At 47.5% G+C, this 17073-nt stretch overlaps 1 protein-coding gene across 8 annotated transcripts in view; it reads right to left on the bottom strand.

Annotated features, from left to right (window-relative positions):
• Nucleotides 1-17073, bottom strand: part of PRKAG2 (protein kinase AMP-activated non-catalytic subunit gamma 2) — a 274675-nt gene that overhangs the window by 20704 nt on the left and 236898 nt on the right. For all 8 annotated transcript variants that reach the window (XM_057730691.1, XM_057730692.1, XM_057730693.1 and 5 more), the window contains 2 exons: nt 3541-3622; nt 2435-2493 (listed from right to left, as the gene is read on the bottom strand). In XM_057730691.1, the coding sequence (XP_057586674.1) occupies nt 2435-2493; nt 3541-3622 (141 nt within the window). The remainder of the gene's footprint in view (nt 1-2434; nt 2494-3540; nt 3623-17073) is intronic.

The raw sequence follows: 17073 nt of genomic DNA, 5'->3' as shown, positions 1-17073 counted from the left end.
CAGGACAGTGTGAGCCATAACAGGAGAAAAACCAGTCACTAGAATCAGACCCAGGACAGAGATGATGGAAATAGCATCTGATATATATACGCATCAGATATATAACGGCTGTTATATAACATGCTCAAGGATTTAAAGGAAAACATGAACATAAGGAAAGAAATGGAAAATATAAAAAAGAACCAAATGGAACTTCTGGGACAGAAAATACACTATTTGAAAGGAAAAAAAAAGTACATAAGATATTGTGAAGGAAAAGAACAGTGGAAATAAAGACAGAAATAAAATATATCTGAAATGAAGCACAGAAAGAAAACAATACTGGAGAAAACCCTACAAAACAATAGTCTCAGTTGAATAACTAGAATCCTAGATAGTGGATGAAGGGACAGAAAAATACTTGAAGACATAAAATCTAAGAAAATGGAGAAAAAGAATATGATAATCTCAATAGCTACAGACAAAGTACGTAACACAATTCAACATCCATTCATGAGAAACACTTTTGGCAAATCTAGAAAAGAACGAACATCCTCAATGTGATAAAGGGCATCTATGAAAAAGCTACAGCTAACACCATAAGTAACAGTGAAATACTGATGCTTTCCCTCTCAGATGGAACACAAGGCAAGGAGATCTGCTTTCTTGACGTCAACGTGGTACTAGGTACTGGAGGTCTTAGCCAACGAAATAAAGCAAGAAAAGAAAACATCATGTTCACAGATTCCAAGACTTGATACTGTTACAATGCCAATTCCTCTGCAAACTGATCTACAGACTCCCAATATACCAGCAGGCTTTTTTTTTTTTTAAACAGTTATCAAGAGACTATGGTATTGGCATAGAGACAGACAAGTAGAACAACAGAACAGAGCCCAGCCACAGACCCACATTTAAGGCAGAAAAACAATTCTATGACAAAAAGAAAGTCTTTTCAATAAATGGGGTGGGCACAACTGACTGTATTTGCAGATGACATCATTATGTACACAGAAGAATCCTAACAAATGGACAAAAAGACTACCAGAATAAGTGAACCTTACAAGATAAATGGTTAATTTATAAAAATCAACTGTTTTTATATGCTGATACTTAAAAATGAAATAAGCCATAGCTTTCACAGTAGCACTTTTCTGTTTATAATTAGAAAATGAGGTGTAATATGGAGATAAAAAAAATGCACCCTCAAGTATTAAGAAAACCTTTGAATTATATATTTAGATGTAACTGCTCTTTAGAAATTCTGATTTAATTAACTACTGCTGAGATTTAGTATATGGGGTTTAGCTGCACTTTATTAAAATACAGCCACTTAATAATCATAGTTGTGCTGACTTTGCTAGTCCAAAGGCAAAGATATGACCATTATAGGGAAAACTAATATTCAGCTGCATTTGGTAGTATTTAAGAAATCAGATATGTCATGTGAAATAAATATGGAATACTGATGAAGTCTTCGATAAAACTTCCTTCTAAGAGTACATCCTATGAAGCTTATTTTTCCATTTTATGTAGGAATTTAACTATTGGGCAAGGTTGACCATTACATGTAAAGAAGTATCATTGGATTATCTTTTACCTATTAGATACCCAAAATAGTACTAGTTAAAGAAACAAAGTATACAATTCTGTCCTTCCCCAACTGTGTGTGTGTGTGGCGGGGGGTGGGGGGACTCCTCAAAAAAGAAAACCAAAACCAAAAACCAAACAAACTAGTACAATCACAAAGATCACAGTGTTAGATAAAGGCCATATGTAGTTTTCAAACTATGCTCTTATAAAACAGCTGGACCAGGGACCAGCAAGTTCTGTCACTAAAATTAGCCAGTAGCAGTCTTTTCTTAACTTGCAGAAAAATGTCAGGACTGAATTTCCCCAATTTTAATTTTTACTTCATTAAAACCACAGAGTCCACGTAGTTCTTGCTATAAAATTTCAGGGCTGACTGTACGATGCTGCATGCACATCAGCAGGCCCGGAAGTCAGGCCCGGGTGGTTCTCACCCCCACTGCGAGGCTGCACGGGGACAGCCACCCGGCCCAGAGGGCTGCCAGGGGCCTCGTTCACCAGCACTACAGCATACCCGCAGGGCCGCTGACGGGCACACATTTGGTGACATGCATAGACTAGCTGGGCAATAAACAAGCACATAGAATTTCACAAATCCGAGGATTTCTGAAAGCTGAATAAAAAGGCTATTGCCTTTTGTTTCCTGAGACTTTTTCAAGCTTCAAATATCAGACTGATTTACACTGAGGTTTCCTGCACATTATATATATTGGGAAAAATCAACCACCAGCACCACCAACCCAGTACCAAATAAACAAAATCTTAAAACGCGCGCACATGTGCACGCACGCATGCACACAGCTCCACATACGCATAGAGAAATACACAGCTCCACTGACTTGACGTAAGGGTTTCTGGCACTTACCATGGGTGATTTATAGTATCTATGTAGTATATTAATGAAATCTGTAATTGTTAGCATTCCTGGAAGAAAGAATTATATATTAAATATAAAAGTAAGAAAACACTAAAGAAAAATTTCAGATGATAAGCAAACCTAGAATATTTATTTACTAGAAAACCTTCTAAATTATACTTTAAAGACTACCAGCACAGCTTAATATATTATTTAAAACTCATAATCTGTTAATTATCTACACTACACTAAGATATAAACATTTAGCTGAAACAACTTGATAGTAATTAATGGACTTAATCGCAGTATTTGACAATTCACCGAGAGAAAACTCCCTGAATGTTATGACATCACAAAGGACTTGCGGCTACCTGTAAATAATTTAGGATACTTTAAAGTAAGATAAACTATCCCATAAGCTCTAGAAACATGACATTTTTGGTAGCACTTGGATTGCTTTCCGAGAATCCTTCTAAAAACAATGGCTTTCCACAGGCACGATCTATGAAGGGCCCACTGCGTGCCGGGCACCAAGACTACAGAGAGGGAGACATGAACCCCCTCCTGAGGAAGCTGCAGCCCGAGGGGAGGTGGACACAGAATGTCACTTCAAAATGACACGATGCCTCCTAAGAGGGATGACATCCAGGGTCCACTATGACTTGTAGGAGGAGGAATCATGGAGCTTAGATACTGTGAGTTATGTGCCACTTTTAATAGTGTAATGATGCTTTATCAAAGGTACCAATCACATTTCCATCTGCTGGGTCAGAAAGGTGTTCACCTGGACAGGAGCGGGGATGGCCCTCAGCGGGAACGCAAGCAGGGGGGCTGGCAGGGAGAGGTCGGGCCCCAGCCTGGGGACCACGTCCCCTGGATTCACAGGGGACCGCCAAAGGCACCGAGGAGCCATCGGAGCCGCAAAGGTGATGAGCGAAAGGAAACTCAATACAGGCACATAAACGTGTTGAATTTACTAGCAGCCCTACCTCACAGGATGTACAAGCAAGAATGTTCTATGATTTGGTAACATGTTCGCTAGGCTGGATTCCAAACTAGCACTTCTTAAAATAACTCAGGTTTTCAGATTTCTTTCCCAGGCCTGCACTACTTACCTACAAAACTTTGTTTTTTACTCTCCCACAGAGGCGCTGCTCGAACACCATTGGCTACTAAGGCAAAGAAGGCCTTTTTAACCTAAGACAAATGAGAGAAACAACACAAGTTTTTTAAAGTCCATATATATGCAGGGAGAAAAATACCTTCAACTAAAACATTCAACCAAATCTTACCAGTTATCTTAAACATTAAGTTTTGTAAATTTGATAAGCTAAAAATAACTGCATTTATTAACATTAGCAATATGCTTTTTGTATTATATTGAAAGGCATATAGGGATTGGAGATTATTTTTTCAAACTGAAACAGTGCAATTAGAGAGACTTTATGTAATTAAAACCATATAAAAGAATTAAACTTCAGAGTTTTTTTGTTTGTTTTTTGGCCACACCACACGCTTGCAGGATCTTAGTTCCCCAACTAGGGACTGAATCTGGGCCCTTAGCAGTGAAAGCGCCAAGTCCTAATCAATGGACCACTGGGAATTCCCCAAACTTCAGAGTTTGATCTCTCCTATATGTGGTTTTTAGTTCACTTGAAAACACTGAAATACATCAAAGTACTTGAAGATTTGTTTTTCATAACAAAACAACAAGCACATCCCTTTCACTTCCTTGAGGTTGAGAAGGAGAAGGAAGGAAAGATGTAATATACTCCTACTTTTATATCTTCTCGAGACAGACTTTCACTGTGTGCCTGTTACGGGGTGGGCCTTGTTCAGAGTAGTTTACACACAGCATCTCCCTGAGCCATCTGGACAAACACCCTCTGGGATACCGTGACAGGGAAAGAAGGCAGCAGAGGTGATGATTTATTAAAAGCCAAAAGCTCAGTGTTGAAAATGACCTCTAAATACAGAGAGAGATAACATATGGAAAATGGTTCAATTTTACTGATAATCAAAGAAATGAAAAAGCAAATATTTTTTTTACTTTTTTAAAGTTTTATTTATATTTATTTATTTATTTTTGGTTGCATTGGGTCTTCATTGCTGTGCATGAACCTTCTCTAGTTGTGTTGAGTGGGCGCTACTCTTTGTTGCAGTGCTCGGGCTTACTGCAGTGGCTTCTTTTGTTGCAGAGCACGGGCTCTAGGCGTATGGGCTTCAGTAGTTGTGGCACTCGGGCTCAGCAGTTGTGGCTCCCGGGCTTAGGGTTGCTCCAAGGACCAGGGATCGAACCCGTGTCTCCTGCATTGGCAGGCGGATTCTTAACCATTGCACTACCAGGGAAGTCCCATAAAGCAAATTTAAAGTATCATTTATAGCTGCTAAATAAGCCAGTATTTTGTAGTTACAGCCCCCAATACAAGTGCAGTGGTTAAACCCCTGGTGGCATCATGAATTGTTAGAATAGTTTTTGAGTCACAGCTTATATCAAGAATCACAAAATATTCATAGAGTGTACTAACTTTTTCTCTGTCGAATTAGTTACTCATGCAAAAATTTTAGGAGTAGGATTCCTGAATCAAAGATGTTCAATGTGGTATTATTTCTAATACTGAAAACTGGAAAAAGTTCTGCCTCCAACAAAACTTGTTAAATACTGGTATACCAGTGAGAAAAAAGCATCAAACAGTAAAACTGTGAAGACTATGTTGAAGTAAAAAAAAAAAGATTTATGGCAGTGAAAATAACACTATAAAAGTATGCATTATATAAAACATGTATTTACACAGAAAAGATCAAAGAGAAGCAAAAAAAATTAAACTTCTATATTATGGAGCTGAGGCAGTGAAAGTATATTTCCTAAAAAAAATTTATTCTGTGGTATAGTTATCTTTTTAACTAAGAAAGAAAAAAGTTATTTTCCCACCCACTATACTCCAAAACCGCTTGTTAATACTGAAAAGAGGATTTCCGGAAACCAGAACTTCAGAGTAGGAGTAATAACTCAGCGCCTGTTTCTGCTCTCACTTGGCCTTTATTTAGGATGACTTATGCAGGTGCCTGGTGCACCTGCACAAGAGGGGCAGGCTGGCTGGTGGGTGAGGGGGACTCTCATTAGTCACTTTCTACACTTGTCTCAGCCGAGTCCTGCACTGTCTGGGGCACGGGGCGGGGGGGTTCAGCAACCTGCTGAACAAACTGGCAGGGGGCTGGGAAGAGGAAGTGAGCAGAGCCAACCCAAGGACATGAGAGCCAAGCAGAAACTAAACGGTATCCACAAATTGGTGAAATGATTTTTGAACCACAGCTTGTACCAATAATCACAAAAATAGTCACACTGTGTAACGAAATGGCATCCAGGGATGGCGTGCCAGTGTGAACAGTCTGTTTCTACCTGGATGATGCTCTGGGAATCCTTGACTGTTGGCCTAGAAAATACTATAAAAGAATATGGGGGAAAGTCACAGATAAACAGATTTTGAAACATTAAATATCTGCTTAGCTTGTTTTTCTAACTGGCTGGAGTAGGCAGGGAGTGGGGGCACTTTTAAAACCACAAATTGCTTATTGTTTTCTCCAAAATAACAGAGTTAGCAGAGAAATCCAGTATTAAAATCATTCATCAGGATCATTCACGTAACCCTAAGTGACCGCAGCTGCTGAAATGCCACTCCAGAAAGTTCTGGCTTGGCCATGATGAAATAGCTGAAAACAACCACACAAGTTGGACAAAACATGCAAATCCCCATTCGAAAGCACTGGCGGGCACCACACAGGCTGGATTCAAGGATCTACAATTCTTGAGAGAAAAGAAAGACAGGAATTGAGCTACAAAGTGGTTCTGGAATTTTCCCAAAGGCATTTTCCAAACCATCTTCAAACAGGTGGATTTCAATAGAAAATTGGAATCTATCAAAGGAATCAAACAAAACCCAGGCAGGAAAAATACAAAGAAAACCACACCCAGCACATCACAGGTAAGATGCTAAAAATCAAAGTCAAAGAGAAAATCAGCCAGAGGAAAAAAGGCATTAACTTTCAAAGGAGCAACAGTCGGACAGATAGTGACACCAACAGAAGCAGGGGTCTGACTTTAACACTCAATATGGTGACTGTTCTTTCAGAAACAGAAGAAACCCTGCTTCCCCACCATAACTTCTCTGACTAATCTGCTACCTGCAAGCTCTTAGCCCCCAAATGCTCCAAGTTACTAAAGGGGGTCTCAAGGCCTCTGTACACAAAACACAGGGAGATGCCCACACAGCACTGACTCTCATGCGTACAGCAGACTGAGGCCAGGGACGTGGTGGGGGGGGCGGGGCGCTGGTGATGTGTGCGGACCTCGGGTCTTCCTGGGATAGACTGCTGATGCCACGTGAGGGAAAAACCCAGCGAAGCAGCCATCCAGCGGCAAAGGGAACGTTAAGGATTCCAGGGGAAGAGTGCCTTCACTTCCGCAGGAGGAGGTAAAACAACCAGATGCTAAGGGAAATACTGGGAGTGAAGTAAAAATGCCTCCTACTGCTTTCAGGACCAGAAAGACTCTGACTTTTCGTGAGCTCAGGTCCTTAACCCTCTCTGAACCTTAGCTATAAAATGGGACTAACAGATAATGTTTTCCAAACAAATGCGTGGATTTTTTTTCCCCCTTTTTTGGTCATGCCGTGAGGCCTGCAGGATCTCAGTTCCCTGACCAGGCACTGAACCTGGGCCCTTGGCAGTGAAAGCATAGAGTCCTGACCACTGGGCACCAGGGGATCCCGGCAAGTGCATAGATTAACCGGACCTTCTATGAAGATGTTCGCCACAAAGAGCCAAAAAGAATAAGCCTGGATTTTCCACTCTGTATTGACCAGACCAGAGGCAGAGAAAGATTTACTGTTTTAATTTCAGCCACACAAACTGTTGACAAATCCATACGTCATGGAGGGAGTCACGGCTCCACTCTCCAGAGACCCAACAGAACAGGGGTCCCCAACCCTGTGGCTGCGGACTGGTACTGGTCTGTGAGGAGCAGGGCCGAACAGCAGGAGGTGAGTGGCGGGCAAGTGACCGAGGCTTCCTCTGCCACTCCCCATCTCTCCGCATCCCTCCCCCTCTCTCCCCATCGCTCCCCCTCGCTCCCCCACTCTCCGCATCACTCCCCCTCACTCCCCTGCTCTCCCCCTCTGTCCCCATCACTCCCCCTCTCTCCCCCTCACTCCCCATCACTCCCCCCTCTCCCCATCTCTCCCCATCGCCCACATTACCACCTGAACCACCCCCCCACCCCCCGTCCGTGGAAAAAATGTCTTCCACGAAGCTGGTCCCTGGTGCGAGAAAGGTTGGGGACCACTGTGACAGAACACCCTCAAGTGGACAAGACGTGCTCACAGTCCCTTAACAGGGAAGGTTTCAGTGTCTGCTGCTGCTGCCGCCGTGGTGGGGCTGCAGCCTCTCCGCAGTCATGGAGCCTTCTGAACTTGGCCTCCTTAGCGCCACGTGCGAGGAGTCGTTTGAGGAGCAATTTAAAACTATACTTAGAAAACTCTTCACAATGACAGAAGGCACAGGGTGTCACCAATTAACCAATCAACAGGATAAAAGAGGACCGCCACAATCTCATTCTAACTTTCAGGGAAAACCTCTAGGGGCCTTGAGTACCTTTGAAAATTTCTTTTCAACTGATATGCAATTTGCTAAAACTGTTACCAATTCAAAAATTTATATTTTAATAGGATTTTCAAACAACCAAATGTGATAATTAGGTAAGTAGAGAGGAAAATAAAATTTTTATATAAAAATGATTTTTAAAAAGAGTAACCAGGCCTTAGCTGCTCTAAGAGATTCTGGCAATCTAATGCCAAGTAGCACTTCTGCGTGTTCCAAAAAAAAATGGGCCTCTGGTTCCTCTGATGCTTTACTGCTTTCTATACACAGTTTTGCCCTGATTTTCAGTAATTAAATTAATTGTGGGGCTTTTAAAATGAATGCTGATGCATAGCTAACGCTCTTTAACACTGTTCACTACAGGTTACTAAGTTTTTACATCAGAGCTTGTTGAGTGGATTTCACAGCCCCCAGGCGTCTCTCCTGGTCTCCGATGGCTCTCCCCTGCATGAGGACAGGCCCGGCTCTCAGGTTTGGTCTCCAAGACCCTCAGCAATGCAGCCCCAGCCTGACCCCTACGGTCCAGCAGACGCCTCAGTCCATGAACTTATCTTCCGTTTTTTTTGCCTCTGTGTCACAACGTTCCTTCCACTTCAAATGGACTTACCTTCTGCTCTACCTGTTAAAGCCCAGTTCACCTGTAACTTCTAAATCCTCAACACAACCTACCCGCGTCACTCCCACCAGAGTTGAGAATGCTTCCTCTACTCCCACAGTACCTTCTCTACCTCCTTCCTGGAGTTTCTCTTGTGGCTCCTTCGGTTTAAAAGTGGCAGAGTAAAGACACTTCTGACATCTTTTCCTCTTGAGAGTTATCCTGAAACTGCAAAGAGCCTGAACTAGAAGGAGAACGAGCAGGGAGATGCCAGGCTGAGAAGCAGCAGGAGCGAGGCTGGTGCTGAGGAAGAGAAGCCCCGTGCAGGGGGGGCCGGGAGAGCCCGTGGTGAGAGGAGCCCACTGATCCCCCCCAACACGGGAGACCCCCGACTGGAGGCTCCGGATGCTCGGGCAGGGGCAGGTCTGAAAACAGACAGGAAGATTGTTTCAAATCAGGTCATAACCGAAGCCACTCGCTGTCACCATCAAAGGATTACTTTTCCGCAGAAACTGCTTCAGAAATAAAATACCCAGAGATGAATATTTGGGGGCTTCCAATGAAAAAGACGGTGGCCCAACACTTCAGTGAGACCCACCAGGCAGAAGCCCCCTGTGAACAGTGTGCCACTACCCCCCCGCCCAGTCGTCAGTGCTCACTCTTAATTATGAGCTGCTCAACACAACCTTGAATGTTGAAGCTACAGAACTTCTAGTTTGTATACATCTCACTAGGTGGGTTAAGAAAACAAAGAAACTTCTAAAAAGTAGAACAAAAAGGGAATGAGAGAAGGAGGATAAGAATATTAAAGGATTAATTCAGGGGGCCCAAGATCTGATTGAAGTTCCAGAAGAAAGGAAACAGCGGGAAGACAATCTCAGAAGAAACAGCACAGTGAACACAGACCGAGCGACACGTGTGGCAGGTCCAAAGGTCCACTGAGTGCCCAGCTCATGAGTGGAAAAGACCACAACAGACGCGTCACATGGAATTCGGGAGCACCAGAGAGAGAGCGAGAGAGAGAGAGAACCCCAACAGCTTCAGAGGGGAAAAATCACATATAAAAGATGGAGATTAAAGAAGGAAAAACCACAACAGCTTTCTCTTCAGCAATGCTGGCAGCTAGAAGTAATGGAAGGATGCCTTCGAAATTCTAAATAAACGTTACGGAATTCTATACATAGTCTACAGGTTGAGTATAAGAGATACGTAACTTTTCAAGTAACTACCTCTCGTGTATCTTCTCTTGGGCGTGTGTGGACAATGTCTGCATCCCCTTAGCCCCCAGTATGATGGAGCTGGAGCTGGTTAGGTTTCAGTGAGGTCACAAGGGTGGGATTAGCGTCCTTATGAGAAAGACCAGCGTGCGCTCTTTCTCCAGGCACTGTCTGCAAGCCAGGAAGAGAGGCCTCACCAGGGACAGCCTCCACCGGCACTTGATCTTGGACTCTCAGCCTCCAGAACGGAGGGAGAAATTCCTGTTCCGCCCGCCAGCCTGTTGGGTTTGGTATGCAGCCCGAGTGGACTAAGACAGGAGAAAGTGGAGAGGAGAAAGTGCTGCACCAAAACAGAGGGAATAAATCACGAAAGCAGAAAAGCCTGCGTTCAAAAATCCGGAGCGGGTGGAGGTAATTCCGGTATGAAGTAGGGAAAGTCTCAGGTGACGGTGATGGGCAGGAAGACGTGGAACCGGCAGGAATGGCTCTAAGTGGGGCTGCAAACGTGTGAGAAGTTAGACAGGGAGAAGAGCCTATTTGAGTATATTTCTTTATGCGCAAAGAAAATAAAAAAGGAAGTATTCTAAGCTCCAGGAATAACACTGAACTGTACAAATAGGAAACGTAATCACAGTAAACCACTGGGCTCAGCGACACAGTCAAATGGATGACAGCACCCCCGGTACTGAGACAGTCACACCGGGGTGAGGGCAGGAAGGAAGCCACACAAGGAACCATGTACCCGGCTGCCAGATTAGGAAGGAAAAGGCACTGAAAATGAACGGATCGAGGTACGTTGGCGGTGAGTGCCAGATTTAACAGCTGAGCTGTCGGCTCTGGGGAGCCAACAAGGGTGTGAGGAACAGGGGCTGCTGTTTTGGGGTGAGCTTTTTTGTACCACTTTTAAACTCTCTGACATTTAAAGCCATTGCCTGCACTTCTGGGTTAACAGTCTGCTGGCTGTTGGTGTCAGCAGGTAACCCCCTCGTGTGGACCTGATGAGGGTGGGGCCCTGTCGGGTCACTCTCACACCCCCAGCCTCACTTCCCTGGAATACCGACAGGCTCTAATTCCCACTGCTCCAGATGCCAGCTACTTATTAACTGGGCCCAGGAGTAATTGAGCTGATTGAGGACTCTTTCTGGATATTGGTTATTATTTGCTGTCCCTCCTGGTTTCAAGTCATCTGTTAATCAGATGATGCTGTCAACAAGATCAACATTCAACTCACTGTTCCAAATGCTGGTGAGCTTAGAGTGAAAGAATCTTAAGGCATCCCGGCAGTGTTTCAGCTAGGCTCCCCAGAGAGCAGAGCCTGGCTCGCACGTGGTTTATTTAAGAACATGGCCCCAGGGGCAGGAGTGACACAGGCTAGCAGAGGAGCCAGTGGTGGGTGGGTGGGTGGTAGAGCTGGCCACGGACAGCGGCCTGACTGCGGCTCGACTGCACTGGGATGGTCCTCCCTGAGGGTGTGAGGCATGGGCCTTTACCCACCTGCTTGTCCTCTGCTGGTTATAGAAGCGGTGTCACCCACCGCCCCTGCAGGAGAGGTGGTGCCTGGAGTAATGGGTGGCCTGGCCCATGAGAGGCTCTAGGCAGACTGAGATTTCATCGACATTCTTTTAAGGTCCATAACGAGCATTAATTCACTGAGCTGTCACATATACTTCTGCATCTTATCCATCAGGACATTGCAAGAGGCTCTGTCCACCATCGAGCTGAGACCCAGATTGCCTTTCATGGTATTATCACATCTACAAACAGTCCAAAAAGGAAGTTGGGATCCTCTTCCTGACTTTTGAGGGTCACTTCATGACAGGTTTCTAGATAGTACTACTTTTATTATTTTATTAATAATTCATTCAAACACCTTACCTGGGATTGACACCACATTTGCCACCGTTTTTTGGGGACTCTTTTTCCTCTCACCTCTAATCTTGGGCATCAGGCCTCAGACCTGTCTTCCACAATTCCTCCACTACCACAAACAGCCTGATTAAACTAGGGATCAGAAAGCAAACAGGCACCCTCCTACCATCTCCACACCTATCCTGGGCCTTAATTTCTTCTAATCACTATTGTACTTTTTCCATTTTGAAGATCATTTTCCTTGATAATGAAAAAGCACAAAGCGAGCTGAAGAGTTTCCCTTCCTCTTCATCAGCACCTGCAGCATGAATCCCGAGTAGCAGGTCGAACCCTTCTCTTTCCTCTTCTAAAGCAGGCGAGCACCCACCTCCTGCCTGTGGACTTCGATTCTAACCCCAACTAAGGGGACCCTGGGCAGCCCCCTTTGGATAAGATTGTTTTCTCTTTCATTGGCATTATTAAAAATCAGGTCAACCGGAATGATGTGAGCAACAAAGCAAAGTAGTAGTGGATTATAACCCAATGGAATGTATACATATCTCCAAAAATGTATGCTGACACAAATGACTGAATAAAGGGGGTGAAGAGACACTCGTCCCTTGCAGAATTCCAACTAACGTATGTAGCTACTCTGCCCACTCCTTAAGTGTGGGCTGTGCAGAGTAACCTTCTCCTAAAGAGGACAGTATGGAAAAGAGGAAAATAAAAGACTAACTTCACAGTGAAGAAACCTGACATAGAGCACAGCCAGGTGATCAAGGTTAAGGTCAACAGTGATAAGTCAGGTTGACGGCAAGCACCCCTGTTATGACGTGAAGAGCACCTTGCCTCTGTGGTCTTCCTCCCAAAGCCCATACTCCAAGTCTGAGCAAGAGATAAAACATCAGACATATTCCAACTGGGGGCATCCTGCAGCACACCTGCCCAGCTCCTCAAAACTGTCAAGGTTCCCAAAAGCAAGGAAGTCTGAGAAACTGTCATAGCAGAAGGGAGCCTCAGGAGACGTGACAACTACATGAATGTAACAGTAGCCTTGATGGGATCCTTGAGCAGAAAAACGCCATTGGGAAAAGCACAGGGAAACCTGAACAAACTATGGACTTCAGACAATAAATACGTATCGATGCTGGTTTGTTAACTGTGACAAATGTGACCATACTAACAAAAGGTGGCAAGAATGCAGGAAACTGGGTGTGGGCTATACGGGAACGATTTGTACTATCTTCACAACTCTTCTATAAATCTAAAAAAGTTTACTAAAAATATTGTTTGCAGAATGTTGCTAAAAACACACATTCCCTCATTCTGCCACTGTGAGGGAAGACCTATGATTCTGAATGCTCCCCTCGCCCCCCAATCCTGGCAGTGATAAGATCATTATGAAAATCTATTTATCTTGGAGCCTTTTATAATTCCTGAGGAGTCACCATTTAGAATATGAAGGCGCTAAATTATACCGGCCAGACTTCTTTGGGAAGGATGGGATGTGTCCTCTACTGCATCAGTTACTAAATTACTGTCTCTCGGCCCCAAACCCTCCCTTCTAACATTGCTTCATGACACTGGGGCCACGTGGACCATATCTCCGCTCTGCCACGGGCTCTGCTAGGAGGGAAGCCAGCGAGGACTGGAGGGCTGGGCTGAAGAAGGGCTGCTTCACCCGCTGGCCACCTGGACCAGTCTGCGAGGGTCCGTCTGCGAGGGCGGCCACATCAAAGCACCATGAACGGGGGGCACACACAGTGGAGATTTATCGCCTCGAAGTCCTGGGGACTGCAAGTCTGAGATCGAGGTGTCGGCAGGGTTGCTTCCTTTTCTGGCCGCTGGAGGTTCGCTGGCCTCCTTGGCACTCCTTGGCTTGCAGAAGCATCACAATGACTGCTGCCTTCATTGTCACTGGTATTCTCCCTGTATGTGTGATTCTGTGTCCTCATTCTCCCCTTTTTATAACGATGCCAACGTGGTAGACTAGGGCCCCACCTCCTTAACTAATTACCCTTGCAATGGTCCTATGTCCAAACAAGGTCACGTTCTGCATCACCTGGAGGTTAGGACTCGGGCACAGGCCTGTGGGGAGGGGACACACCCCTACCTGTGGGCTGCCTGCCTGCTGCTCCTGCCGCCTTCCTGCAGCCGCTGCTGGATCCAGCCGGGGCAGCCTCCCGACCCCCACCCCAGACGAGCCCCGGCCACAGGCAGGCCCTCTCTGACCCCCACGACGCCCCCGAGCAGTGGTTTTCAAACCTCAGAGTGCTAGAACCAGAATCGCAAGGACTCGGTTAGGACATGACCCCTGGGCCTCACCAGGACTTTCGGTTTAGTGGCCCGAGACGGCCTGACCGTCTGCGTCTCCCAGAAGTTGCTAGTGATGCTGCAGCTGCAGGTTAGAGCTCAGTACTTACCCCGTCCGCTACCCAGCGGACTAACGTCCAGTCCACACTGGTTTACGTTAGTTTTCTGTTCAATGGCTGCTGTGGCTTCTGTGTCCTGACTGGACCCCGGCTGATACAGAAGCGCACCAGGCAGGGTTCTGGGGACCGCGGGGCTGGGACCGGGCGCATGTCTTTGGGCCTGAACACAGCGCTGAGCTCTGGGTCAGCGGGGACTCAGATTCCCGTGGCCCCTGTGGAACACGCATTCCCTGCGGCCGCAGTGTCCCCGCCCCCACCCCGCAGCCAGCAGAGGAGAGCAGGGGCCGGGGCTGCTGCATCAGCTGTCACTGCAGCGAAAGGAACATGGGACCTGGTGTGCACAGAGTCCTGCCAGAGGCTGGGGCTCGCACACACGGGCAAGGGCAAGCTCAGACGGCGGACGCTCGGTCACCACGAACCCGACAGCCCCTATGGCAGCCCTAAAATAGCCCTTATCCTGTAGCTACTGGGCTGACCTTTCCTAAATCAAACACAAAATGTAATTCTGCAGGATGAGGCACGTCCCCACCCCGAACTCACAGCCTCCCCGTGTCTCTGACGTGAAAGCCGGGGCACTGACTTCGAAGGAGGGCCACCCTGGGACCCAGCACAACGCAGCATTGGACTCGGACGAAGCTGAGATTCCCGAATGCCCAGGGGACTCCGGCCTCCCTGGCAGTGGAAACAGCTGGCTCTGCAGAGTCAGAACTGCCTTTCTTTGCTTGGAAGCTCAGGGACAAGCTTTCCTGGGCAGATGCCTTGCACGGGGTCACTCATTCTCCAGGCAACGACAGCCGCCCTGATGCCACGAGACCTGAGTGGGGACGGACTGGAGCCTGCCCCAGAGAGGCGGGGTCACACAGGGAACAATGACAAGGCTTTGCTGTTTCACATCTGCAGAAACCTGGGAAGTAAGTGTGGAAACAGCTTCTAATAACAGACCAAAGAGAGGGAATTTGACACTGGATTTGGCAGAGTCTGTTGATACAGGTGGATTTATCGGAAATGGGGATTTAACGTTTAGCGCACACCACTGAAAATGGCTCTAAAGCTTTCTGAGCTGACTGCTGTGAAACGCACGGCATTGCTGCGTGCGTGTTTAAGGAGGCCGAGATGCTTAACTTCGGAGGAAGAGTGAAGCCACAGGCTTAGAGAGATTTCAGCATATGCGGCCTGTGCACCCGGCCCCCAGCTACCTTCCCCTCAAGGGCCCGAGGTCACACCCTCCCCACGTCTTTGAGAAATGTCTGCGTTGGGGACCCCTCCCCCCGAGAAGCTGCGTGCTGGCTGCGCTCTGCAGGGGCCGGCACCCGTGGCCTCGCGGGTGCCAGTGGGGTGACAGGTCCTGTGGGAGCAGGGCAGGCACGTGACCGGGGCGGGGAGAATGTTCTAATCCGCAGGCTGGTTGGTAATGGCTAACTGATTACAGCATCCCTGGGAACGAGGCAGTTGCGTGGCCTTCTAAAATGTTACTTAATCTGTATAACAAGAAAAACTCTCAGTCCAGGGGCCAGAACCCCGATTTGAGTCATCAGTATGGAGTCCTGTCCTCTCACCATTTCCAGACCTGAGCCAGCTCTCAGATCAGAGCCCCGTCCTGCGGGGGACGGGGTCCCCTGAGGACGGTGCCCCGCCCAGGATATGCTGTTACTCTTGCCCCACTTTCTAGGATGACTGAGTACTGGGTAAAAGGAGGCACAGGCCTTTCGGGGTGACTAGACACTGGCTCTGAGTGGACGCTAATTCCTAGAACCCCAAGCGCCACTGTGGTCGCCGGTCAAATGGGGGCTTATGGTCAGGTGACAGATGGAGTCTCAGCCGAGGTCAAGCACGCGGAGCCCACGGGTCTGCAGGCCACGTGTGGTGATCCCCGCAGTCCCTGGCGTATCACTGGGGTCCCCACACTGGCTCTCGCACCTGGACGCCCCTAAGACCGCCAGGCTGGCAAACCAAGTGCAGCAGAGCGTCCGCGGGGAAGTGCAGAGATGGAGAGGCTGACGGTCGCACCCCAGGGAAACTGCCTGGTCTGGCTGTGACTGCGTCTCCCAGAGCGACTGGGTTACTGTAGCTACAGATGCAGCATCTCGGGGCCCTGCACCGGTCGCCTGTGCACGACTTTTCTCTGTACCAACATACGAGGACCCCGAGAAGCAGTCTGCTCTGACCTGGCCCAGCACGCTCACCCCCTCACCTCTGGCTCTCAGACTCCACACAGTCTGCAGAGATGCTCACCACCCCACAGGCCTCACGCCACACTGGCCCGTGACACGGACGACACCGTGCTGACTGGTCTGATGGACAGGAAGTAGCGATGCTTTAGATGCCTCAGTGTGACGCTGGCAAGCCAGAGGGTGCGGGGTCAGGGTGAGGGAGGCAACGGCCTGCGGCGTCAGAGACACCCTCCTCCCTCTCCCCACCCCGTGAAACTCAGGCTGCCACCCACACCCCACCACCCTCAGCTGGTCTTTGGAAGCAACATACACCACGTCTGAGTGCTGTTCTGACACAGCCACCGAGTGAGTCTTCAGAGGGGCCCAGAGCAAGACATGGCTCTGCAGCAGGCCAGGCCCTTCGCCCACCCAGGCCTGGGATCCCCAAAGGCAGAGCTGGGGACACTGAATGATGCCCCGACCAGGCACCAATGGGAGATTCACTGGGTTTTTGGGGAAAAAACCCCAGCAGAAAACCATGCTTCCTTCTGCAGGTAACTGTTTTCCTTTTGGGAAACAGTTCCTAGCTTATGACGGGGCCCTCGTAGGTAAAGAACAGCTCAGCCAAGATGCCGAGTGCCCGAGCAGGCCGAGGGCCCGCCCCGAGCAAGCAAGGGAGGGAGCGGGCGGCGTCTGTCCTGTCCAGCCTGGCCTCCGGCAGTGGACCAGCTAAGGGAGGCTCATGCCCGCG

This window comes from Hippopotamus amphibius, chromosome 4, assembly GCF_030028045.1.
Source record: "Hippopotamus amphibius kiboko isolate mHipAmp2 chromosome 4, mHipAmp2.hap2, whole genome shotgun sequence".
In the NCBI taxonomy this organism is placed as follows: Eukaryota; Metazoa; Chordata; class Mammalia; order Artiodactyla; family Hippopotamidae; genus Hippopotamus; species Hippopotamus amphibius.
The sequence above is the reverse complement of the archived record's forward strand: the minus strand, read 5'-3'. Positions and strand labels throughout refer to the sequence as shown.